A 24,903-nucleotide genomic window follows, 5' to 3' on the forward strand; every position below is an offset into this window, starting at 1 on the left:
AGCAGGGTGCTGTGCTCAGGTACCTGAAATATTTCCCAAGATGAGTGTCTAGGGTGAAAGAGAAAATAAAAGGATTATTTTATTTAAAAGTCACCTGGGAAAAGATAGGGAACTCTCCCAATTATTCTAATTTTATTATAAGTTGAAAAATTGCCTGTTTGCAGTCTTTTTGGAGATTGAATTTTTGCTTGTATTTTAAGCAAATGTGTAAATCCCTCATCTATATAAACCTGGATCAAATCCAGCAAGCGACTCCAGCCGTGGGTGGAGCTCCAGTTGCAATGCATTGATGTGGAGATCCCTTCCTGTTTTCTCAGTATCATGACATCACATATGTTTGATGATGTGTTAGAAACAGAGGTCAGAGCCCTGAAGATCTTAGTCATCTGTGACCCATATGATGCTGACAGGGTACTGGGTTGTCCCAAGCTTTCTCAGAGTTCCTTCCACATTATTTCTCATCTTGGCCCCGGGATAATTTAGTTATTTCCCTCCCACCTATGACCACAGGGAAAAGATGGAAACCATGTGTCATCCTAGAAAACATATGAACATCTATCTGCAAGTCAGAAATGAAATAGAGAATGACACAAATTGTTAGAATTAAGGATGCAAGTTATGTTTGCACTTAATGCTTCCCACTGGGGATTTTTTTTCCAAAATATAGGCAGACTGGGATCATACTGGTGCCTGTCAACTGTGATGGTTGATATTGTCAGTTTGACTGTACAGGAAATAAATGGTGAGGTCCCTCTTCAATACGAGCTGAATTCAGAGCTCTGTGGTCACAAATGAGCACAAAGCACTAGGCCCTCTCTCCCCTAGCTGCCTGCTGGTGCCTACTTGTCTAGGAACTCTGAGAGCTGGAAGGTGACAGCTATGTGACCATAGCTGAGTCCACCAACAGAAACTAAGGCATTCTCAAGCCCCAAGATATTCATTTGATAAGGCTTTGGTTTATCTCAAACCAATAGAACAGGGAATTTGGGAGGAGTCCAAGCTGGAAGAGAATAAAGATGGTAACTCTGGGTACCAGCACATAGGAAAAAGCCAGAATTACACAAAAGCAGGGACTTTACACACCACTGTTCCCTGCCAAAATGCCATGGCAACTGTTCTTTCTGTCGCTACACTAGTATATTAAAAACTGTTTCATTTCACTAGTGTCTTGAAATTGTTTTTGCAGAGTGAGGGTCTTGCTTCTTGAACCAGGATCTAAACTCATGTAGGAAACATGCCTCTGTGCATACCTGTGAGATTTTATCTAGATTAGGTTAATTGAGTTGGGAACACACACACACCCAACCCCCATCCCCACCTCTCCACCCTCCCCATACTAAATGCTGGCAGGACAGTTCCAATGACTGGGGTCCTGGAGGACTGAATAAAAAGGAGGAAGTAAGTTGACCACTTGTGATTTCTGCTTCCTGACTGGACAAGTCGTCTAACCTCCCTATGAAGTGTGGATAGTAACAATGCTTTTAAGTTGAAGCAAAAATTAAATAAGACATGAAAATGTTTAACATAATACCCAACACACAGCAAGTGCTTAAATTGAGCAATCCTTGCATGATTGATTCTGAGTTTCCTTTTTGCCCTTTTACTGCCAGCAAGTGAAATACCTTTAAAGTGGATAGTTCTTAGGGATAAGCTACCTTCAGGGAACTAAGGCCACTTCTGGACAGAAGTCCCGCCTGGCATGAGCAGCCTCTACCTGGAGGAAGATTGCTTCCTGAAAGCAAGAGATTCCTCCCATACACACCAAACATCTCCCCACAAGAGAAGTACTTGCTAGACTGGTGGGGAGCTGACTTTGCATGTACAATATGTCCATTGCCACCTTCTCTAAGCAACCAAAAGGGGCCAGAGACCCAAATGACAGAGTTCAAGTTCTCTCCTTTCTGGCGGTTGGTTCTAGCATTTGTTGTTGTTGTTGTTGTTGTTGTTGTTGTTGTTGTTGTTTAAATCCGGAAAAGGACTTCCTAGAGGAGGGAGAGAAGTTGGTTCTATTTCCCCAGAAGGAAAAAGGTCAGGACTGCCCGTCAGCAAGACCCGGGAAATGGGTGACTCAGCTCCATCCCTAACCTGGAGATCCCTGAGCCTCCTCTGGACAGGAAACTGTCCCTGGCTGAGCAGTTAGTTAGAAAAGTCGGTTACAAAACTAGACACCAGTCTACAGAGCGAGATCCAGGACAGGCACCAAAACTACAAGGAGAAACCCTGTCTCGAAAAAAAACAAAAGAAAAAAAGAAAACAAAACTAGCCATCAGAATGGTAGCCTGGAGAATACTTCCAGCTTCCAGTGGAGGAAGGCTGATCTAAACAGGAAACCCGGTTCTCAGCAGGCCCATAGAAATGCACAGTGGCCAGCCGGACGGTTGTGTTCCTTTCAAGAAGGAAAATCAAGCACCACTGGCCTACTTCCACCCCGCCAAACTCCTTTCTCTCTCCATTCTCAGCTCAAACCAGCGCTTGCCTTCTACTACTTCTACCCCCCCCCCTTTTTTTTTTTAAAGCTCTCTATTGGCTCTAAGCCAAAAAGAAGGCGGGGGCGGGAGGTGATTGGCTAAGGCAGAGAAGCACCACCCACTCATTCCCCTCCGGAGTCCTCCCTGACTGAACAGCTGGAATGAGGAGTAGGGAGAGAAGCTAGGATTGGCCGAAAGTCAGCAGCAGGGTGTGTCCAGGCAGCACAGATGAAGCATTTACCTGTCTAGGTAAGTCAGGGGGAGGTCAAAAGAAGAAAACTGTAGGAGACGCGGCAGACAGGCAAGCCGGCTCCATCTCTGCCCTTTGGAATAGAAGGGTATTCCTTCCTTCTCCTCAGACCCCAGCCCAGAGAAGGTGAGTCAATCACTGACCAATTCTTGCTTATTCTGCAGCAAAGGAAGGGATCTTAAGGGGAGGCTACAGGGCTGTGCTGGGGAGTGCTGCAAGAGTGTCCCTTTACATCCAACCTGGGGTTTTCATCTCTTGCTCAAGTCTCTCAGGCAGCCTAAGATTAAGCCAGATGAGGTTTTTCTCCCCCCAGAGTTGAAATATTTTTCATGAAGGACTGGAGAACATCTCTTCCATTTACTTATTTAAGTTACATAAGAATATTGTACAAACAGAAACCAGAGCCAGGCATGCTGGTACGCACCTATAATCATAGTACTCAGAAGGCTGAGACTGGAGGATGGAAAGTATGAAATCAGGCTACTGGGCTATACAGCAAGTTCCAGGCCAGTCTGTCATACCTGGCAAGACCTGTCTCAAAGGAAAAAAAAATTTTTTTGTTTAGAATTTAGAAATTTTTATCTCTGAACAACTAAGATCAAGTAATGATTTTGACTTCAAAATTTTTTTTTGGAGCTGTGGATCGAACCCAGGGCTAGGCAAGTGCTCTACCACTGAGCTAAACTCCCAACCCCCAAGTAATGATTTTGAAAGTGAGTAATTGGAGCAGAGGGGGTCAAAATGGTGAGGAGGGTCATGTAGGTGAGCCAGGTACCTCAGTTTTCCATTTCATTTTGAAAGGAAGCTCTCCCATGACTCAATGTCTATCTTTATTTAACTAAAGGGTGCAGTGTGTGTGTGTATTGGGAGATAATGGTGCACTCTGTGCAGATATGTAAAGCCTAGAGTGAGCTGGATTGTTTGCTTTGGGAATGGAGGTTTGGAAACGTTGAGAAAACTCCAACTCAGGCTAGCATTTCATCTTTGGAAAACCCACAGGTAAGCTAGCTCAGATTCAGTTCACGTAGGGTCTCCTCTCTGACTTTACCTGTTAATAGCTATAGAGCCTGGAAAACAGAAAGTTACCTGGCCATGCTGGGCCTCACCCACATTTTATTTCATTGCGGCATACCAAGCCTAACCAGATTGCCAAGTGGGGCTCAGGCCGAGGTGATGCCGCAAAGTCCTTAGAGAGGAGAACCAGACCGGGTGGAGGTTTTTCTTTGCACTTCTTCAAGTGTCCCAGCTGACAAAATAGTGAAGCCACTGTACCTGCCTAAGGAAGCAGCATATGGAAATCCAGTCGGAAGAGTGCATAAACTATCATCATCATGGGGGGTGTGTGTGTGACATGCAGCTGCTAACTTGACCTTCTGCAGAGAAAAGGGGGCGTGAAAAGACATCAGCACATAGCCCTAGGGCAGTGGTTCTCAACCTCCCTAACGCCCTGATCCTTTAATACAGTTCCTCATGTTATGGTGACCCCAAACATAAAATTTTTTTCATTGCTACTTCATAACTGTAATTCTGCTACTGTTATAAGTGTCATGTAAATATTTTTTGGAGACAGAGGTTTGCCAAAGGGCTCACAACACATAGGTTGAAGACCATTGCCCTGGATGAATATATTGAGTTTCTGGTCGTGAATGCTGGAGCTTTAAATGTTATCTTCCTCTACCCCATAGAGTCAGCCTGCTTCACTCACTGAAGGCTATCATAGGCGGCAAACATCAACAGTAAGGTCACAGGGGTCACCTGCAACGTCTAACAAGGCTCTTCTGTGCAGATGTATTTCTACCAAGCCCCTCCCACAAAGCACTGGTCCGAGAGACCAGTACGGATGGTATAAATTGCAGTCTTTCTGGAGCTACCGTTCTGTTTTCCGGGTATTCTCCAGCCAAGGCGCATGCTGAGTCAACTGAAAGAGAGCCCCTAGCCTAAGAGCAGCATTCCTCTGTGACTCTGGGCTGAGTTCTTAGGAGATAGGAGGGTGTGCTCACGGGAGAGGATGTTGAGGAGGCCTGGATCTATTCAGAAGGTCTGATTCAGATAGCCTAGAATGGTGCTCAAGCCCTCTCCACACCCACTGCTTTGGATGCCAGGGCTCTGTATGCCTTTTATTTACTCTCTTGCAAGGCTTGGCTAGTTTTAGAGAAGTAGTTAATATTTAATGTGCCTTTGGATAGGAGGCCCTGACTATAGGCTGTGCACATTTCTTAGCTTGTTCCCTTTACCCGTAAGTCTCCAAAAGAGGCCAAGGGTGAAAAGATACCAAACTTTCACCTTGAGTGCTTTGCTTGTTTCTCGGGTTTCTTATCAGGCAGAAATGCCGAGAGTTTCGATTGCTGCCCTGATACAGCCCACAAGTTTCAAGGTTATACATTTGGTAGAAGGAAAGAGCACGTGTAGGTTAGGCCGGGCCGGGGATGGAGAGAGGTGGGAGAAGAAGAGGTGTTTTCGGCTCAGATGGTCTGGGTCAGAGAACTGGGTGTGGAGATAGGGGTCCAGCAACTGATCGCTCGCTCGTCCTGAGATTATGTGGCACCGACAGCATCGCCTGCTGTTTTTTTACTTGTGTCTGTTGTCAGGATAACCAACTGACCTAGAAATGCAAAGCTGAACCAGATAATGCACAGGATTTAAGGTACGACGTAGAAGAGAAGGGGACCTTTGGACTTTTGGTAGCAGAGTGGCCAATGACCCTTGAGTGTGCTGACATCTAGTCAGTCTTGAGATGTCTTCTGTAGGGTGAGGCATTCCTACTTCACTTAGGAATTTGGGAAGACCCCCAGTTTTCTCAGCTGTGAAAGGAAGAAAATGCTACCAGACTCTCCTGAAGATCCTATTGGCATGTCTGAGAGCGCTTTGTAGCAGCAGCATGCAGATGGTGTGAAGCAGAGCTGTGCCCACTATACCTCCTCAGCTGCTTCTGGTGTAGAAATGAGAGTGCAGTGGGCTTCCCAGGCAGGAACCAGAAGCCAGCGACCCACAGGACAGCCTGAAGCACACACGGAGGAACAAAAGTAGCAATTTTCTCTGAAAGTAAGAGGCACCACCACACCCATTTGGAGAAAATATCCCATTCATTGTAATGAGTCACCTTAAAGATTTATTACTCGTTAAACATGGAAAATTGGAGCCAAAAATAGCCCCTTGAATCCACACTGACCCCTTGAAAATAATGGTTTTTGTCTTATACAGTGCCTATTGGGTGCTCACAAATGATAATCTAAACAAACATTCTCCAAATTCTTCTGAGTCACTTACTCTAGGGGAAATAAAATATTATGGAAAAGCTTACAGTGGTGTGTTCAAGCCAAGAAGAAGCCTCCATCCAAGTAGTTCACCCAATAGGCTTATTCAGACAGCATTGTTTTTTAAATTAAGTTAGCTCTTCGACAGTTCCAGACATGTATAGAATTTATTCCGGTTGCTCTCTCCCACGGCCTTCCTTACTTTCCTCCTACCCCGTCACCCTCTCCTCTTCCCTACCTGTCCCTTTCCCGCTCTCCCAGATTCATGACTTGGGACTCTGTTGTGTGGCCCATTTAGTTTATTCAGGGCCATCTTTGTGACCAATGGTGGGATCACCAAGGGGTACACTGAATTCATGCTCCCTTTTTCCCTGAATCTATCCCTAGGAAACAGCTCAGCAGTGAGGGATAGGGCCCTGAGTCTCTCCTCCATCCTTGCTTGGCTGTTGGTGGGCCCATTCTTGTGCAAACCCAGTGCAGTCTTCAGAAGTTGTTGAGAGGTCATGGTTACGTGGATATGCCATGCCTAGATGGTGACATTTCACACACACACACACACACACACACACACACACACACACACACACACGCACCCCTACCGCATTTCTGGCTCACTCAGTCTTTCTACCCACTCTTCCACAATATTCCCTGAGCCTCGGTGGGGCAGTATGAATGTCTTGTTTAGGACTGAACACCCCTGTTGCCTACACTCAGCACTGTGTGCAGACATGTTTCTGCAGACAGCAGTTCTGAGTGGCCTTGTGGAATGTTAGGAATAGTGATTGTCTGAACCTGGACAATCACTAAGGAAACACATAGCTAAGATTACTAAAGTTAGTCTACAAGAGGTCTTGAGCTTCTGTCTCTTTGGGTTTGGGATGTTGAGGAACTGACCTCATGGAGAAATCCTAGAGCTACCCCACACAGTATTGATTAGCATAGGGCTTCTTTGTTGTCCCTTCCCTTCTGGGCTGTTCCTCATTTCCTGAGAGGCTCTGAACCCTATATGACTCAGGACCTTCTCTCTCCCGAGCATCCTGCTCATCCTTCCATGCCCTATTTACGGGTCTCTCCTAAGCAGGGGAGGAGCCTTGTGAGGCCTTGCCTTACCCTTGCCAGTGTGACCAGGTTGGAAGACTGATTCACCTCACTGAGCCCAAAGCTCACACTGGCACTGGCACAACTATGGGCAGAGAAATGTGTATACTGGCATCTAAGCCCCAAGTCCCCAGATCTCAAATAAAGCATACTGTCTCAGGACAATTTACCTTCTATTGGGAGAGTAGCAGAAATGATTAAAATACAGTATAGTGTTACAAGCAAAATATAGATTTGAATCATATAAAATTTATTGTAATTCTAGCTCGCCCCTAACTTTCTTTTGTTCATAATTCTTTAAAATTTTCATTTTCCATAAGAAGAGTCGCTCGTGACCTGCCCTTCTCTGGCAGACTGTTTCCCACAAACAGATGTGAACAATCCTTGGGAAGCCCAGTAGCAGAGATGAGGTGGTTCATTGCTTTGGTTTGGTTTTTGCTATTACTATTGCCACAATGAACTTGAACTATTTCTCCCCATAGAAGCTGGGGTCGAGAGGAGCTCCGCTGGACATTTTTCTTGTTCATTTGACGTAGTCTAGGGAACTTCACTGCGAATGCGTAAATGGCAGAATACAAGTGTCGTGTGGGGAAAGTGGGACCGCTCTCAACCACTGCAGGTGCCATGAGCCCAGGGCAGAAAGATAACTTCAGCCCACTTGGTGCCAGTGTCATGTGTATGATATTATTAACAGTGATTGCAGCTGACATTATTGGGCATAAACTGTACTACATAGGCTGTTCCATTTTTCCTATTCTCATAATAACTCTGAGAAGTACATTATTAAGGGCCCTGTTCCTTCTCTCAAGCCTGTAATTCCCCATTTAGACAGAACCCTTCTCTCCAAAACTCTTGTTCCCTGTGCTTGGATTTAATCTGGTCTGAGATGACTCTTGTCTGATTCTTATAGGAATAATAGTAGTTATCCTTTTAATTTACTTGCTGATTATCTGCTACCAACAGAGCTGTGTGTGCTAACTGGCCTCTCCTTTAATCCTTACACTAATCATATTTAACAAGTAATTTGCCTAAAATCAACTAACTAAGTGGTTCAACTAGGATTTGAACCCAGAACCCAAGCCCTCAACCTTGTAATTTGTATTGGGTTGCATAATGAAATTACAAGTTAAACTCCTTGCTCCATAGAGGGAAAAAAAATTAGCTAAGAGGAAGACTCGAACCTCTTTCCTGAGTAGCCTGCATCTCTGTTCCCTGAATCCATCCTTCTGCATGCATTTGAACCAGCTTAGGTGTCCCTCCATGCAGACTGGGGGTGGTGTTCAGACAGGACCGTCCATGGCCCCCTTCCAACTCTGTGCTTGCTTGGTATCTTGCTGCCATAAAGCCCCAGGGCCTGAGCAGTGCTTTGCCACAGGCTCTGCTCACACGTGGCTTTGATTGTTCTCTTTTCAGGCCCAGCTTGGGACATTCTTCACTTCCATTCACTTCCCCTCTGGGAGTCCCTTTCACCACCCCTGCGCCTTGCTTCAGGTGATGCCCAAGAGGGAGCTTTGGCCAGCAGGGTCGTGCTCAGAACCTGTGACCCACATCGGCAGCTGTGACAGCATGATGAGCACCACCTCCACCCGCTCTGGATCTGTATGTACTCTCTCCCTCTTGCAACCTGGCCTGCTCTGCATCCCCGCCCCCTCTGCATCCCCGCCCCACCCTGCCCTGCCCTGGCCTGCTGTGCCACCCACCATCACTCACTACACCTTCTCTTTCATCTTCTGCACCAGGGAGTGAATCACAGGATTCTTGCTGCTTCTGAGTCACCTCCGTGTCTAGAGAGAATTGGGTGGGACAACCTCAGAGAGCAATAGGATCAATACCCAACCACCCCCATTTTCATTAGATTAAAGGGCTTAGGTGGAGAAAAGGAGCAAGCACTTAGGTCATGGTGGAAACTGGAAGGTAGATTCTTGTAGCACATGGACTCAAAATTCTCTGCAATGAATAGCATGGCTTCGGTTTTCCACAAACAAACAAAACAAAACAAAAACAAACAAACAAACAAACCAAAGAGAATGGAGTAACTGGGACCCTTATGGAGCTGAACACATCCAGATTCCCTCCTTAGAAGCCATACTACCTTGGGCATATCATCAATTTCTCTACACTTCAGTCTCCTCAGTTTGGGGTTGTTTGTTAGTTAGTTTGTTTGTTTGTGGTTGAGACACTGGCTTGTGATCTCACTTCATTGCCCTGGCAAACATGTCAACCAGGCTGGCTTTGAACTCACAGAGAACCACCTATCTGTGACTCCCAAGTGCTGAAATTAAAGTTGTACACCACCACACTGAGCTAGTCTCCTCAGTTTTCAAATAGGGAAAATATTAACCCCTAATGTTAATGGTTCTTGGAGGGAGTAATAAGATGTGTTTGTTGTATGATTTTTCCTGGGGAGGCATGACAGGGCACAGACAGACCAAAGAGATGATTCCTAATATGGAGAGTTACTTACAGGAGCATGGGTGACTCTCGGCATGGGTGACAGCTTCAAACCTATATCCCTGTTGCTCCCTGACCAACTTGCAGATAATCTCACAAAGAATCTCTCTCTCTTTCTCTCTCTCTCCCTCTCTCCTCTCCCCTCCCCCTGCATTTGTCTACTACCTACATAACCTTGGGGAGGGGCCATGTGAATCTTGGAGCTTTCTGAGATCCCTGAGTAGTCTGAGTTTTATCAGCTGTCTGAGTCTTATATGTTTCCCCCAAAAGGGAGTGTCTGGGGTTAGAGGACAGCTAAGCAGCGTTAAACAGCGTTTAGAAAGCTAGGGCTAGGGTGCTGCCCAACAGTAGACTGATTACCTAGTGTCTACAAGCCCTGAGTTCCATCCCCAGTGCTTCATAAAATAAGAGACGAAAAAAAGCTTTTCTTGAGGAATATATTGGCACACACCCAGTCTCATCACCTGGGAAGCTAAGGTAGGGAGATCATGTTCTCCGCCAGCCTGTGCTCTATAGTAAAACGTGGGCTAAATGAAAAGGGTTCATGAAATGGCTCAGGAGATGAAGGAAGAGTTCTATTCTCAGAATCCACATGGCACAAAGAAAAATCTGACTCTTGCGTGTTTCCTCTGACCTCTATACACTCAGTAGCACACACATGCCCACAAACAAACACATATAAAATAAATAATAAAAATTTTAAATAATAAAGTAATAAAGCACTTAAAATTTACCTCTATGTAGAAAATAAATGGTCCTCTATGTACAGAGATAGAACTGTCTGAAATCACAATGCTTAGCTGTTTATGAGAACATGTAATAAGCTATATTTTTTTCTGGACATGATTTTAAATTCTGGGTGTTATAAGGTTGGGGTGAAGGAGTAAATATGCCTTATATCCAAGGTTAGCATTCCTTTGCTGTTTATCATTGTAACGAAGGGTATGACTTTACTGTATAAGAGAATTTAAACTGTGGCTGGAGATGTAGCTCAGGGGAAGTGTTTGCCCTGCAAGCACCGAGTTCTGGGTTAGATCCCAGATAATGCAAAACAAAACAAAACAAAACAAAACAAAAACCCCAGTTGCTTACCAGGTGGAGAGAGGTGAATCAGAAATTCAAGGCCATCCTCTACTACATAGCAAGTTCAGGGCCAGCATAGGCTGCAAGAGACCTGGTCTCAAAAAAAAAAAAAAAAGAAAGGAAAAAAGGTGGGTGGTAGTGGTGTACTCCTTTGATCCTTTAATCCCAGCACTCATGAGGCAGAGCAGGTGGATCTCTGAGTTCAAGGACAGCCTGGTCTAAAGAGAGATTTCCAGGATAGCCAGGGTTACAGAGAAAACCCGTCTTGAAAAAACAAAAACAAACAAACAAAAAGGAAAGGGGTTATGAAAGGTTTCTACCAAATGTTAGTATTTAATATCATTGATGGGCTTGTTGGTTGGTTGGTTGGTTGGTTTGGAGACAGGGTCATCCTGGGACTCAATAGTGTGCCCACCACACCCGGATGGAAAAGGCAAAGTGTTTGCAGTAGATGCAAATTTTCTCTTTGACATAGAGGCTGGGAACACAAAGACAGTGTCCTACTTCTTACTGCGGACACCAGTGTGAACGCTCACATTCCATTGGCTAATCTATAAAGGAGAAATCCAGAGGGCAGTGATGAAGAGCTTTATTCAAGGAACTCCCAGAGCTATTTGGGCAAGGCTCCCTTGGTACGCAAGCCCAGGCATTTGACGGTGACTTTCGGGTCAGGCAAGACTGGCAGGGTTATTTAACAACCTCTTCCCTGCTCCCCAAGATATGTCTAGGACTATCCGGCAACCTTCCCCAGCAATCTTGGTGAGTCTGGACAGTAAGTGCTGAAGTGTCGCAAACGTTAGGAAGAGGGGTGGAAATGCCGAGAGAAAGCTCAGACCAAATGTCACACATCCCTGTAGCTCCTTTTGGTTTTCACTTAGCTGCTGGTGGCACCGGCCTGCCAGGTAGCAGCTGAGAGGAGGCAGAAGTGCTTTGAAAAGTTACAGGCAATACAGTGGAATTTTAGCCATGTTGTTACCCATACAGTTCAGAATTAGATGGGAGACATACTTGTTGAAATATGGTTGAAGATCACGTGGAACCAGGGTGAAAACCCGGGGCTGCTTCTGATCTGGGCCGCGAAGCGTTCTGCTTACTCAGGACTAAGCAGTAGAAAGGCCCTTGCCGTCCATCTGCCTGCCTACCCAGCCTTCAGAACTGGTTCCTGGTGGCTCTGGCCTGCCAGTCCTCCTCGGCACCTACTGTTGCAGGGAGCAGTTCCACAGGTTGGCAGAGCAGAACCAGGGAAAGGTTGCCAGCTTCACAGTACTCTTCCCCCCAGCAGAGTGGGTCTCCTCGGGGTCTCGGGGTCCCGGGGTCCCCCACCTCACATTCCTTCTCCCAGCAGAGTGACAACAGCTACGACTTCCTGTCTGCCGAAGAGAAGGAGTGTCTGCTCTTCCTGGAGAAGACCATTGGCTCCCTGGAGGCTGAAGCTGACAGTGGACTCTCCACGGACGAGTCAGAGCCAGCCACCAGTCCTGGAAGTTTCCGAGCACTACCCATCACCCAGCAGGCTCCCCAGGGTAAGAGACTGTCTAGGGAGGCAACTCTCAGAAGACCAGTGTCTCCTTCTGAACACTCTCCACCTTGCTTGCCCTCTGCAGGAAGCGCCCAGGCAGAAGGAGCCCTGCAGTCTCCTAGCCAGACTAAAGCCTTGTCTCCAGAGGGAAGGGGTGGGGGTGGGGGACTCCTGAGAAGCCAGCTTCAGGTGACTTTCTATGAAGTAACAGAGGCCTAGGAGGGAAAGGGGTTTGGCTAGCTCCCCTCCTGTCAGGGAAGAACTCAAAAAGAGATATGATACTGCATGTAGGGAGGAGTCCGAGAGGCCTAAGTAATTGGCCCAGGAGAGAATGATTCAGCACAGGGAGCTAATCTGGGTGACCCAGAGAACAAGACTGGGGGAGATAAGAGTGTCCCAGCAGCACCTGGCACCTTGAGGCCCCTGTTTAGAGACAGCAGAAAGACAGTGGAGTTCCAATGCAGTAGAAGAGGATGGGATGGCACACAGGTGTTGAGGACTGTGTCCCAGGGTAAACAGAAAATATTGCCACTATGGGCAATCCCACTGGCACCGTTTATTCCTTCAGCAAATACTTATAAATACTTTACACAGCCTTTGGCCCTCCACTTAGACAGAGTAGAAGTTAGAAACTTCATGTACCCTGAGGCTAATTCACCGAGCCCAGTGGACCTCACATACCTGCCGAGATCACTAAGCAAGATACCATGGCACTCACTGGTACAAGGCACTACGCTACCACAGAATCATCCAGGCTCTCACAGAAAGTGAAAGCAGAGTGCCAAAGCATGTCCAGTTGACAGCAAGAGCTTCCTTCCACTGGGCTCAGTTACCTGGGATCCATGAGATAGCGTGAAGACCATCTTCAAGTCTCTCCCTGACTTTGAGGCATGCCTAGAAGGTGGGGAGAGCCTGAGATAAGACTTTGAAGCAACTCAGAAGTGATGTCTTCCAACCATTCTGAAAAGTCAATTCCCAGTCAAAAAGAACCTGTCGTTTTTGATCTACACGTCCTCGTGACCCGCAGGAAATGGTGCTGCCCTGTTAAAAGCAGGCAGAGTCAGACAAACCCCATTCGTGGGGGAGTGTGTGCTTTCCGCTCAGTAGCAGCATTCTCCCTCTGCTCACTCTTCTCCCCTCTTCTCTCCAGTCCCCACAGGAAACCCAGAGGTGAGAGGCACTCAGCAAGTGCCAGCACCAAAGAGAGAGGCCCACTCCTCTGGTCCTCCTGAGTCTCCCGGTCTGGGCCTCAGGTCCGGTTCCTACAGCCTTCCCAGAAACCTTCACTTTGGCAGAAGCCAGAACCTCAGGGAAAGTGCCACCCAGACGAACAGCCACGGATCTGAAACACCTGAGGTGTTAGCAGAGCCTGAGAAAGGGCGGACCAGCCAGAGCACTCAGCCCATCCAGCCCATCCAGCCGCCAGCCCCATCCCAGCAGACTACCCTTGACCTGAGCACAGTTCTCATTCCCCCACCAGAGGCTTTCCAAGACATTAGGCCAAGACAAAGCGGGGAAGAGAGCCCACCTGAAGAGCTAGGAGAGAAGAGACACACGCCACAGGCTGGTACTCTGCTCAGCTCCCAGAAGAAAGAGGAAATATCTTCGGAAACTATGTCCCATAAAGCCACTGAGAAAGGCCGGACAGGAGGTCCACAACAGCCACAGCTGCCTCCTGCCCAGTCATCTCAGAACATAAGAGCTGAAGAGGCTCCCCTGCCATCAGAAGTCAAGCCAAATATCCAACAGGCTCCCCTCACGGCCTCCAAGCCCCGCAGGCTGCCTCCTAATATCGTACTGAAGAGCAGCCGCAGCAGTTTCCACAGCCACCCCCAGAATTGGCTGTCCAATCACACCGAGGCTGCAGACTCTGTCCCTGTCCCTTCTTCCCTGCAGGAACAAAAGAAAGCCCGCAGAGAGGCTCTGGAAAAGCTAGGGCTGCCCCAGGACCAAGATGATCCCAGCCTACTTGTGAAACATCCAAGTACCCTCAAAGTCAAGGAGGCTCAGGCTCAGAGCCCTTCCCAGGCCCAGGCCGTGGTTCAGCACACGCCTCCAACCACGGTCCCAGGGGCTGCTTCTGCTGCAGGGAAAACGTCCCCAGGGAAGGCTGTCACTCCAATGGCCTCTTCGGGCAAGAGGATTCCTGCCCAGGAGACCCCTCCAGGGAAGGTTGCAGCTGCCAAGTCTATGCCCATTCCTATCCCTAAGGCCTCAAAGGAAAACAGTTCCCTGACACGGCCCAAGCCTGATCCACGGCTGACCCTCCAGGAAAGTAGCATCCCTGGCCTGAGGCAGATAAACTTCAAGTCCAATACCCTGGAGCGTTCAGGCGTGGGGTTGAGCAGCTATCTCTCAGCAGCGGAGAAAGACCCCAAATGCCAAACCAGTACATCGCTGGGAAAGAGCCCCATCTTGGGCAAGGCTTCACCCAGCATCTTGCGTAACTCCCGGCCCCGGCCTGCCTCCTTGGGCATGGGAAAGGACTTTGCAGAAATCCAGGGGGGCAAATTGGTTGGCCTGGAGCAGGGCCAGCGCTCCCAGCAGCTCTCCTTCAAAGGACAGAGCCACGACAAGCTTCCTCGCCCGCCCTGTGTCAGTGTCAAGATATCCCCAAAGGGCATCCCTGATGGACACAGGAGGGAGGCTCTAAAGAAGCTGGGACTGCTGAAGGAGTAGCCAGGCCACCGGCATAGCCAGCACCAACCCACCAGAAGAGACTGGCTCTACCTAGAGCCTTTGCGGCCTCCCAGCCCGGCATCTTCCCCGTCTGGGGTGGAGAAGGAAGAGGCTTGAGTCCAAGCATCTGTTTGTACTCAGAGCAGTTGTGCTGTTCAGTACTGACAGAGATCATTCTAAAGACGAGTCTCACAGGAGCGGGAGGGAGAAGGAGAGAGAAGCCTTACATATCACCGACACGGTTTATGTAACACGAAGAGCCACTGCTCAAAACTCTGTTCTTGGTTGAGATTTTACACGTATAAAGTTCAGCCTGTCCCAGAACTGAGTGGAATAGAGTCCAGGGAGACGTGGACCTGAGAAGTAAGGTTGGATGAGACAAAGGATGAATTAAAAATTTAAAAGATGGATTACGTTGTACACGTGACTATGGTCACATGGGCTGTGGGATGAGTTTCCGCAGTGAATGGAGACTGGCTCCTGTATGCCATGCCTTTCTCTCTCTCAGGGTCTTCTGGAAATGGCCTGAGGCCAAGGGGAGCTGATTCAGTATCTCTTACCCACTGCCTTTCCCTGTCGCTTCTTGCAGGGTAGGACATATCCCTGTCTCTGGATCTCATAGTTCACTGATAGCAGGAGGCACTCCCAAGTCTGAGAAAGCTGGGTAAATGGCACACACTCCTCCATTTCTACCTGGAAGAATCCATGTCATGGGCTTGAAGAATAAAATAATAAACTGTGCCATGGCCTGTGGCTCTGAAGTCCCCGTTCTTCCTGCCTTCTGTCTCCCTGGCTGGTTTCAGGGCAGGTCAACACTGAGCTGGAAGCCCAGCCCAGTGGCTTTATGAATACAGAATTGTTCCTGAACCTCTCCCTGGCTATTCAAAAGTCTTCAGGTTTCCAGGGGCCTGGAGAGGTAGCTCCATGGTTAAGAGTGTGTGAGGCTCTGGCAGAGAACCAAAGTTCAATTCCCAGTACCCACTCAAAACTGCATACAACTCCAGTTCCAGCTCCAGGGGATGCAGCACCCTCTTCTGGCCTCCAAGGACTCCTGCACTCACTTGTACATACTCATATACAGGCACACACTTAACATTTTATGAGGGCTTTTTTTTTTTTTAAGGAAGTTTTCAGGTTCTTTCAGTTCCAGTGATGGAAACTCAGCACACGCAGACACAGAGACTATTAGAATGGAGGGAAATCGTAGAAAAGCTCCCTCCAGCTGCATCAAATTCATTCTGCCATTTAGTAACAGCTGAAGCTGGACCCCAGGACTTGAAATACACACATGGAACAGCTCACCCAATGCAGCTGTCAGGTCAGTCAGATTACCACTCCACACGGCCTCCTCAGCCATCGTTCTAGGCCCTTCAGAACTCTAAAGCGTCTTCCAAAACACCAGGATTAATATTTAGAAGAATATGTGATGCTGTTTATTTTTTCTTTAACAAGGGGGTATGTTGTAACTCATTCTTAATCATTCTTCCTCCCAATTTCCCAACAAGTTGTGTATGTCTTGAGTGAAATGGGTGAGTCTTGTGGCCTAATTGAGCAGGCATGGCCAGCCACGACCCTCTTTTCCTTTCAGTGGTATATCCTGTGATGACTGAGCCAGCGGTAGTGGAGATGCCCAGAAGGGGCGAGCAGACAAGCGACTGCTGCTGGAAAGATGCCCCTTAGTCCTGTCATCTCGGGCCGGTGTCCTTAGGGACCCGTTGCCGTCAATGATCAAAACTTCTGGAATGATGAGACGGCTAGGATTAAGGGCAGCAGATGACTCCACCCCATCACGGTATGTGGGGTGTGGGTGTGGCAGTTTCTGTGTGAACTCTTACACACCCCCACATACTCACACACCCAAATGTCTGCTACCTGCTTCCCAGCTCCAGCTGAAGACCTGATCTCTCAGAGGTGGTGAGGACTCCCACATTGGCTAAGCTCTGTCATTACAGGCTCCCAAAAGGCAGAAGGCCGATTCTAGAGGACTAACTTGACCTGCTCTGTGTGTTTCAAGACTCAAGTTGGTTCCCTATTCATTCACTGAATGATTAAGAGAGAGCCATGAGTTAAACCTCAATTAATACTGAGGCTTAATGGGAGTCTGGGAACAACACAAGGCTGGCTTTGTGCTGGTCAGAAGTGCCACCTTTTCCATCTCCATCCACGAGAAAGAAAAGTTCACACTCATAGCACCCGGAGCCACAGACAGTCTGCACCTGCACCTCTGGATCTTCACCACAGTGACAGGCCCATTCCACCATTCTCTTTGTGTGGACAACCCCCTTCTGTTTAATCAGAAGATCTATGTTTCCCCATATGCTTGTTTTTCAGAGGATATTCTATTTAAAAGAGCTAAGGAGAGCCTAAGGTAAATGTTTGCCACACCAGCATGAGGGTCTGAGTTCAACTCCCTGCACTCACATAAAACACACACACACACACACACACACACACACACACACACACACACACACAGAGGGGGCAGGGGCATGGTGGTACATGCTTATAATCTCAGTTCTGGGGAGACAAAGACAGGAGGATTTCTGGGGCTTTCTGAGAGACCCTGTCCCAAAAAACAAAGGTGGAATCCTCCACATACACCCATATATCCTCTCTGTGTGTGTATGTCTCTGTCCGTCTGTCTATCTATCTATCATCTATCTTTCTCTCTCTCTCTCTCTCTCTCTCTCTCTCTCTCTCTCTCTCTCTCTCTCTCTCACACACACACACACACACACACACACACACACACACACACACACACACAGAAGGGAAGAGAGGATGTTTTTCAGGATGCAAGAATATCAATCCAAACCTGACCCTCTTCATTTTGAAGAGGGACAGAAAGGTCCAGTGAGGACATCCCTCTCCCCGAAGGTGATGCTCCACCCAATTGATTGACTGGTCTATCCTCTTGTACCCAGATAGGAAGGCGTTCCCTTCATCATCTTGCATTGGTGGGGTGGGAGGTGGGAGTGGGTTAAGAGCTTTTCAAGAGATTTTGTGTAAGAGATTGTAAGATTTTAAAAGCCAAACTGACTATTCGACTTTACTTGGGACTTAAAGTCTGCCATATCCCACCAGTCTTGCTGCTGCTGGGTGCAAGCCATCTAACAAATATAGAAGTAAGCCATCTAACAAATATAGAAGTAAGCTTCCCCCAAGCCTGGCGCAGTGGGCTATGTGTCCCCTAGATGTATGGATAGCTGCCTCTCTGAGTCACCACTCACATGCTTCCCTGGCAGCACCCTATTGTGATTGCAGAGGGGCCCAGCAGGCCTACGTGCCAGCTTACTCGGAAGTCTGGACCGACCCACTCAGCTCTCTGCTTCCCTACAGTGGAAGTACAGTTTGGCAGAAGCTACCCCATGACCTGTGGGTAGGCAGTTGTGCAAACATTCGTGTGTGTTTATGGGAGGAAAGGTAGGTTAAAGATGGGGTGTACAGGCTCTCACTGATGTGCTGAGTCTGACCTGGAAATGAAGGGTGAAGATATGTGGGTGCGGGAAGGCGTCCTTCTCGCTTCCATGGCTTCCATGGTTGCATGTGCGGGCAGAATCAGAACGTGAAGCTTCAGTCTCATAGATCCAGGATGAACAGGTGAAATTATGTCCATTTCCACCATTCTATGCAGGATTGCAGATATAATGCTTCTCTGAAATTTTTATCTCTCGGTGACTATGGGACACACAAACCCATGCTCAAATTTAATATTCATTTTAGAACAATCAAGTAGCCTGAGGGTGTCACTTCTGAATCTTATCATTTTTGTAAGTGAAATGGGGGTAGTACTACCCAGCTGTTTAAGATGATCAGGATAAACAGAGCACACTGTCCTAGGGACACTCAACAGTCTTAGCAACTCAATAAACCATAGATGGAAATTCCTCTTTCTCAGAGGAGAATACAAGTTTGGAAGCCAAGTGCTCAGGAAACTAAATTCTGCAAGGAACTGGCAACATTTGAAGTCCAAAGTAGTCCAGTCTTCTTCGGCTCACTCTCCAGGTGATACAACTGCACCCACATTTTGTTTCCTGGAGACGGAAAAGGAAAGGATCCGCATGAATCTGCTGTTTATATCGTGTCGAGACTGAGCCTGATGCTTCCTGCTTCTCAGTTTTCAAGACCAGCTTCCTTGCTTGCCAGTCTTATGCTGTCTGTGACCAGACTGTCAACTTCTTCATGTTCCTGCTAACTTACGCACCAGCAAGGAAGTGTGCCCAAAGCAAGAGATAGAAGCTAAAAATGTTTTGAGGTTCCTGGAACACTTTGTAAAACTAAGATTAGCATCTCCCTGGCACAGATCAGCTGCTAGTTTGGAAGAGTGAGGAGTGCATGGGATGAGCTCTCTCACCCTCTCTGCTGTGGGGATCCGGTGGATTACAGCAGCCGTCACCACCATCACAGTCACCACTGACACCGAGCACACGCAGGAGTTAAAGACAGGCTCATAAACTGGGTAGGAGAAGCAGACTAGGTCCGTTACAGCGCTGAAACGTGTCTGCTTTTTCACATCACCAGTCTGCTTCCGGTCCCCACCCACACAGGAACCAGGAGGATATTTGTCCCATTGCACTAGTTTTCACTGTAAGAAAGGGGCGCCTGAGAAAATGCACACATATTTGTACAAGAGGCTTATGTAATAGAAAGTATAAGAGCAAACTAAAAACTGATATGATTGATCACCTACAGAGATCAAGCAGGGAAGCCATGGAAATAAGGGGGAGTGGGAGCAGAGAGATGGGAATTCACTGGTATGCCTTTCTACATAGTTCAAACTTGAAAACCTTGGTGACATTTCACATAATCACCAAATAACAAGCAAGCAAACCAACACTCAGTGTGGGTAGAGAGAGAAGTGGAATCCAAAATGGACTACAATAGAAGACATTAATGTAACTGTGTTAGGAATCATATCAAGGGGCAGGGACTAGAAAGTAGGAAGTTTGTCCAGGAAGATGGCTCAGTGGGTAAGAGCACGTGTTCTGCAAGCCTGAGGACCTGAGTTCAGATCCCCAACACCCAAATAAAAGCCCTATGTCTGTAACCCATAGCGTTGGGGGTTACAAAAACAGGTAGATCCTGAGAGCCTGCTGGCCAGCCAGTGTGGGAGAGCAGCCCCCACACTTATTTACCCCAGGAACTCTTGAGGATTGAGGGATAAGAGACTTAGAGAGTTAAGAAGCAGAGAGAAAACACAGGATAGACTCGGTGGGCCTGAAAACTTATCCAAAAGGGTCCAGAGCTTTATTCCAAAGGGCTATTTATAACAGTGCCAAGGGGTGGAGCAGAGGACCTCCCCCTTGCTAGTTACAGTCACCTGGTACCCAGGCCCGTGGTCCAATCAACCCCCCATGCAGTCCTGCTAGGTACAGCCTCTAGGAAACCTAGTGGGCTCCAACAAGCCTGCAAGCTTCTAATTCAGCAAGAGACCTTGTCTTAAGGCAATAAAGTGGAGAGTATCACCTTACTGTACCCCACACACATACATGAGCATACACAAACTCGAGCATGCATACACATGTGCACACACACGAGTGTACACATACACAAATGAGCCTAAACACATACATACCATATTTTGACTATGCTTTTTTTTCAAAGAAAGACAGACACTATTTCATAAATGTGTGTCTCACATTTATGGCTTAGAGTTCTTAAAGCACGGGGGCTGGAGAGATGGTTCAGTGGTTAAGAGTACTGACTGCTCTTCCAGAGGACCCAGGTTCAATTCCCAGCACCCACATGACAGTTCACAACTGTCTGTAACTCCAAGATCTGACATCCTCACATAGACATACAAGCAGGTAATACACCAATGCAAATAAAGTAAAAATAAATAAATTTAAAAAAGAATCCGGGCGGTGGTGGCGCACGCCTTTAATCCCAGCACTCGGGAGGCAGAGCCAGGCGGATCTCTGTGAGTTCGAGGCCAGCCTGGTCTCCAAAGCGAGTTCCAGGAAAGGCGCAAAGCTACACAGAGAAACCCTGTCTCGAAAAACCAAAAAAAAAAAATAAAATAAAATAAAAATAAATAAATTTAAAAAAGAATTCTTAAAGTACTTTCTGTGTATTAGAGGAGTGAATAAGTGTGTTATGAATAAAGAAGCCAAATTTATCACTGCTGGGAAAGGGAGCTAGAAATTCTAAAACAGAGACTAGAACGAACTCTGTGAGCTGGTGTGGAATTGGAGGCATCATTAACTTGTGGGTAGGTGGGAGACAGATAGACAGACAGACACATGATAGATAATTATAGACAAAGATGTATATGCATATATTTGGATATCTTTCCTAGTTCTCTCCCCTGAAATCATCTGGGAACGAAAAAGATCTCCCCCAGGGCTGTGAACACATCTAACACCCAAACCTTAATTTCTCAATACCTTTTCCTACCAGAGGAAGCAAAAAGTCTTTGGAGAGTTCTCCACCAGTGCAGAGAGAAGACAAATGAGCTTGAAATGTCTTATGCTACCAAAAAGTAAAGAAATAATCAAAAAGTGACAGTGGCATGTTGGAAGAATATCAGAGCAACACAAAGTTCTCTTAGCTAAACATGAAAGATGTTGAGCAACAAATAAATGGAATTTATGGATTATACTACCTGGAATAAACATAAATACTAGTGATTCCATATTGATAAAAATAAATAGATTCATAAATAATTAAGTCTTGAAAAGGAGACATGTAGCCGGGCGGTGGTGGCGCACGCCTTTAATCCCAGCACTCGGGAGGCAGAGCCAGGCGGATCTCTGTGAGTTCGAGGCCAGCCTGGGCTACCAAGTGAGTTCTAGGAAAGGCGCAAAGCTACACAGAGAAACCCTGTCTCGAAAAAACCAAAAAAAAAAAGAAAAAAGAAAAAAAAAAGAAAAGGAGACATGCTACAATTCTGATAAATAAAAGCAGGATGACTGACCGCAATAAAAGAAGCATAATTTAGAAAATATTACAGGCTGGGCAGTGGTGGTGCACACCTTTAATTCCAGCACTCGGGAGGCAGAGACAGGTGGATCTCTATGAGTTTGAGGCCAGCTTTGTCTACAAAACGAGTTCCAGGAAACGTGCAAAGCTACACAGAGAAACCCTGTCTCGGAAAAAAGAAAGAAAGAAAGAAAGAAAGAAAGAAAGAAAGAAAGAAAGAAAGAAAGAAAGAAAGAAAGAAAGAGAGGGAGGGAGGGAGGGAGGGAGGGAGGGAGGGAGGGAGGGAGGGAGAGAAAGAAAAATAAAAAAGAAAATAAACGCTTATTGTTGGGTGCTGAAACCCACAGAAGAAAATACAATGAGATATTGGTATAATCTCAAAGCGTGTCTCTACAAAACAACAACAAAAACATATTACTAACCAGTCATAGTAGTGCCCACCTTTAACCCTAGCACTTTAGAAGCAGAGGCAGGCAAAGCTTTGTGAGTTTGAAGTTAGCCTCATCGCCATAGCAAGTCACAGGCCAGCCAGCGCTACCTAATGAGACCTTGTCTCAAAAACAACAAACAAAATTATTATGAAGAAAAATAGTATCTGTGCAAAGAAATGCTTAGCAGATATGTTTAACTCAGTGATCATCAAGAGTTAATACTTTTGTGTCATTCTTGCTAAAAAAATAAAAATTAAAAAAAAATTTCACAATCTGACTTTAGCGTGAGAAAACATCAAACAAACACAAACTTGGAGACAGTCCACAAAAGTATTGGCCTGTGTTCTTCAAAAACACCATGGCCTTGAAAACTGAAGCCTCAGGGAATCATCATGTGTTGGAGGAGACAAGAGACACAACACTTGAATGCAATGTGTGATCGTGGATTGGATCTTGCACCAGAAACAGACACGCTGATATGATAACACGACCTTGGAAGATGCTAGCATTTGGGAAAACTGGGTGAAGACTATGTGAGAATTCATGCTATGTTTGCAAGTTTTGTATATTTTCAATATCAATGTTTTGGTTTTTTGCAACTTTCTGTAAATTAAATATTATCACAAAATAGTTTTAAATTTTCAAAAGAGAAAGCTGAAATAGTCATGGCCTGCTTCCCCACTACTCTTAGGATGCAAACCAAAATATTTTTCTAAATTATATCTATTTATTTATTTGTGCTATGCATATGCCATGGGATATACAAGGAAGTAAGAGGACACTTTAGGGACTGAACTCAGGTCATCAGACTTGGCAGCAAGCACCTTACTTCCCAGAGCCATCTCACTGACCCCAGACCAAAAATCCTCAACACAGACTCCAAGCTTTCTCAGCTCCAGCATAGATGGCCCCAGTCCATCCCTGTAACCTTCCTTTTCCTTCTGAGTTATAACCACCTTCTAATTCATAGAACTGGATGCCTCCTCCAAAAGCATTTGCTCATAATTATTTTGCTAACATCAATGCCTCTGTTAGACAGAGCTCCATAGGATGGGGAAGCAACATTGTACGACATACCATCCCCCTTGCTCAGCACTCAGTATGAAATGGGCACTCAGTGACATCTATTGAGTAGCACGTAACTAAACAGAGTGCTACAAAACCCCATCATTCCTAAAATTCAAACAAAAGGCAGGGCACTTTTGAATCTCCAAGTCTCGGGTGCAACTTTTTCATTTTTGTTTGAGACAGAGTCTCATTCTGTAGCCCAGGCTGGCCTTAAACTTGTAATAATCCTGCATCAGTCTCTTCACTGGGATTGCAGATGTGTGCTACCATGCCTGGTTTGTTTGTTTTTTTGTTTTTTGGTTTTTTTTTAATGATGCAACCAATTCACACTAGGACTTGTCATGTGGGAGGTAACCAGGTGGTCCCAGTGGTCATCTTGTAAGTTAGTCTTGGTATACAAAAGTGTAGACATTGCCTCAACCTAGGGTCTTGTGTTGCTAGGAAAAGTCCTAACCAGCAATGTTAATAGCAACTCTGTGGGCCCATGCTTAGAGTTGTGAGAGGCAGCAGAGTATAGTTCAAGTGGACAGACTGAGTTGTATCTTGAGAATTTTAATGAAAAAGGCCCATGTGTTAAAGGCTTAGTCTCTAGCCTGGTGCTATTAGGAAAATGTGAGCACTTGAAGGGGCTTTAAACCACTGAGAGGCTGCCCTTGAAGTTGACTGTGAGACCCAAGCCCCATTCTGGCTCTGCCATTCTTGCTCTGTATTGCTCCCCAGTCATAAAAGGGGTTATTTTGATCCACTACATGTTCCCTATCGTTACCATCCAACCCCACCACCAAAGGCCTGAAAGAAAAATAGCCCAATTGCTGGAGCCTTTAAAACTAAAGCTAGAAAAGAAGCTTTTATCTTTATAAATTGACTATTCCAGTTATTTTGTTACAGCAGCAAAACTGAATGTTATAGCCATTTTGTAGACTAAGAAGCTAAGAAATGAAGAGATTAGGAGGCTTACTTCCACAAGTGACAACTAACAAGCTACCTGGCCTTGAGCTCTGTCTTTTAAACAAACTCCTTAAAATTGTGTCTTCTCAACAGACGATGTCCATCATCTTCTCAACAGGCAAATATTGTCTAACTCAGTGTAGGTGGTTCAGTAGGAAAGGCCTCTTGAAAATCACTCCTATGGTTACTCCGCTCTGATGACCTGGGACATCAGGATATGAGTATACATTTTGTCAGTGTCTGGAAATACCACCTCCATTCTTGAGCATAGATGATGAGACTTTGTGGAGGAATGTGGAACCAGAGCAGGCCAACTCAGGAGTGAGAGAGAACCACCTGAGGGTGGTCCTTAGCCAGATGGGCCTACTGGACCTACCGCACTCTGGGTCCAGTTCATGAGTCTTGGGGCTAATTTAGGAAGAACAAGACTTCTAACCTCTCACTGTCCTGCTGTCTTTCAGCTGGAACTCTCCATCATGAACCCTCCAAGAGCACATGAAAGCATACAGAAAGACAGCCTAGGAGAAGGTGTGGTGTGAGCATTCTACTCACTGATACATGATGTCCCCGGAAGTCCAAACCGGTATTTAATTAAACCAGTGAAGGCCAGGGTGAAGATAGCAATTCTAAATGCATTTACAATGCTAACTAGCCTCTTAGAGAATGATGGGATATAAAGATAAAGGAGAAAGAGGAGTTCAGAATGACACCGGCATTGCTCTCCTGGACAAGT

The 24,903-nt window shown here is 46.4% G+C and overlaps 1 protein-coding gene across 4 annotated transcripts in view; it reads left to right on the forward strand.

The window, feature by feature from the left end:
• Nucleotides 1–15,555, forward strand: part of CUNH1orf116 (chromosome unknown C1orf116 homolog) — a 26,782-nt gene extending 11,227 nt beyond the window's left edge. For 2 of the 4 annotated variants that reach the window (XM_052736832.1, XM_052736833.1), the window contains exons 2-4: nt 8,484–8,669; nt 11,947–12,127; nt 13,274–15,555. In XM_052736832.1, the coding sequence (XP_052592792.1) occupies nt 8,565–8,669; nt 11,947–12,127; nt 13,274–14,802 (1,815 nt within the window). In that variant the 5' untranslated portion in view covers nt 8,484–8,564 and the 3' untranslated portion in view covers nt 14,803–15,555. Of the gene's footprint in view, nt 1–66; nt 2,845–8,483; nt 8,670–11,946; nt 12,128–13,273 lie in introns of those variants that run through there. The other 2 variants (XM_052736834.1, XM_052736835.1) reach the window with 2 other exon arrangements.
• The last annotated feature ends 9,348 nt before the right edge of the window (nt 15,556–24,903 follow it).

Source organism: Peromyscus californicus, unplaced genomic scaffold (genome assembly GCF_007827085.1).
Source record: "Peromyscus californicus insignis strain IS unplaced genomic scaffold, ASM782708v3 Scaffold_14__1_contigs__length_90479793_seg_2, whole genome shotgun sequence".
NCBI classification, from domain to species: domain Eukaryota; kingdom Metazoa; phylum Chordata; class Mammalia; order Rodentia; family Cricetidae; genus Peromyscus; species Peromyscus californicus.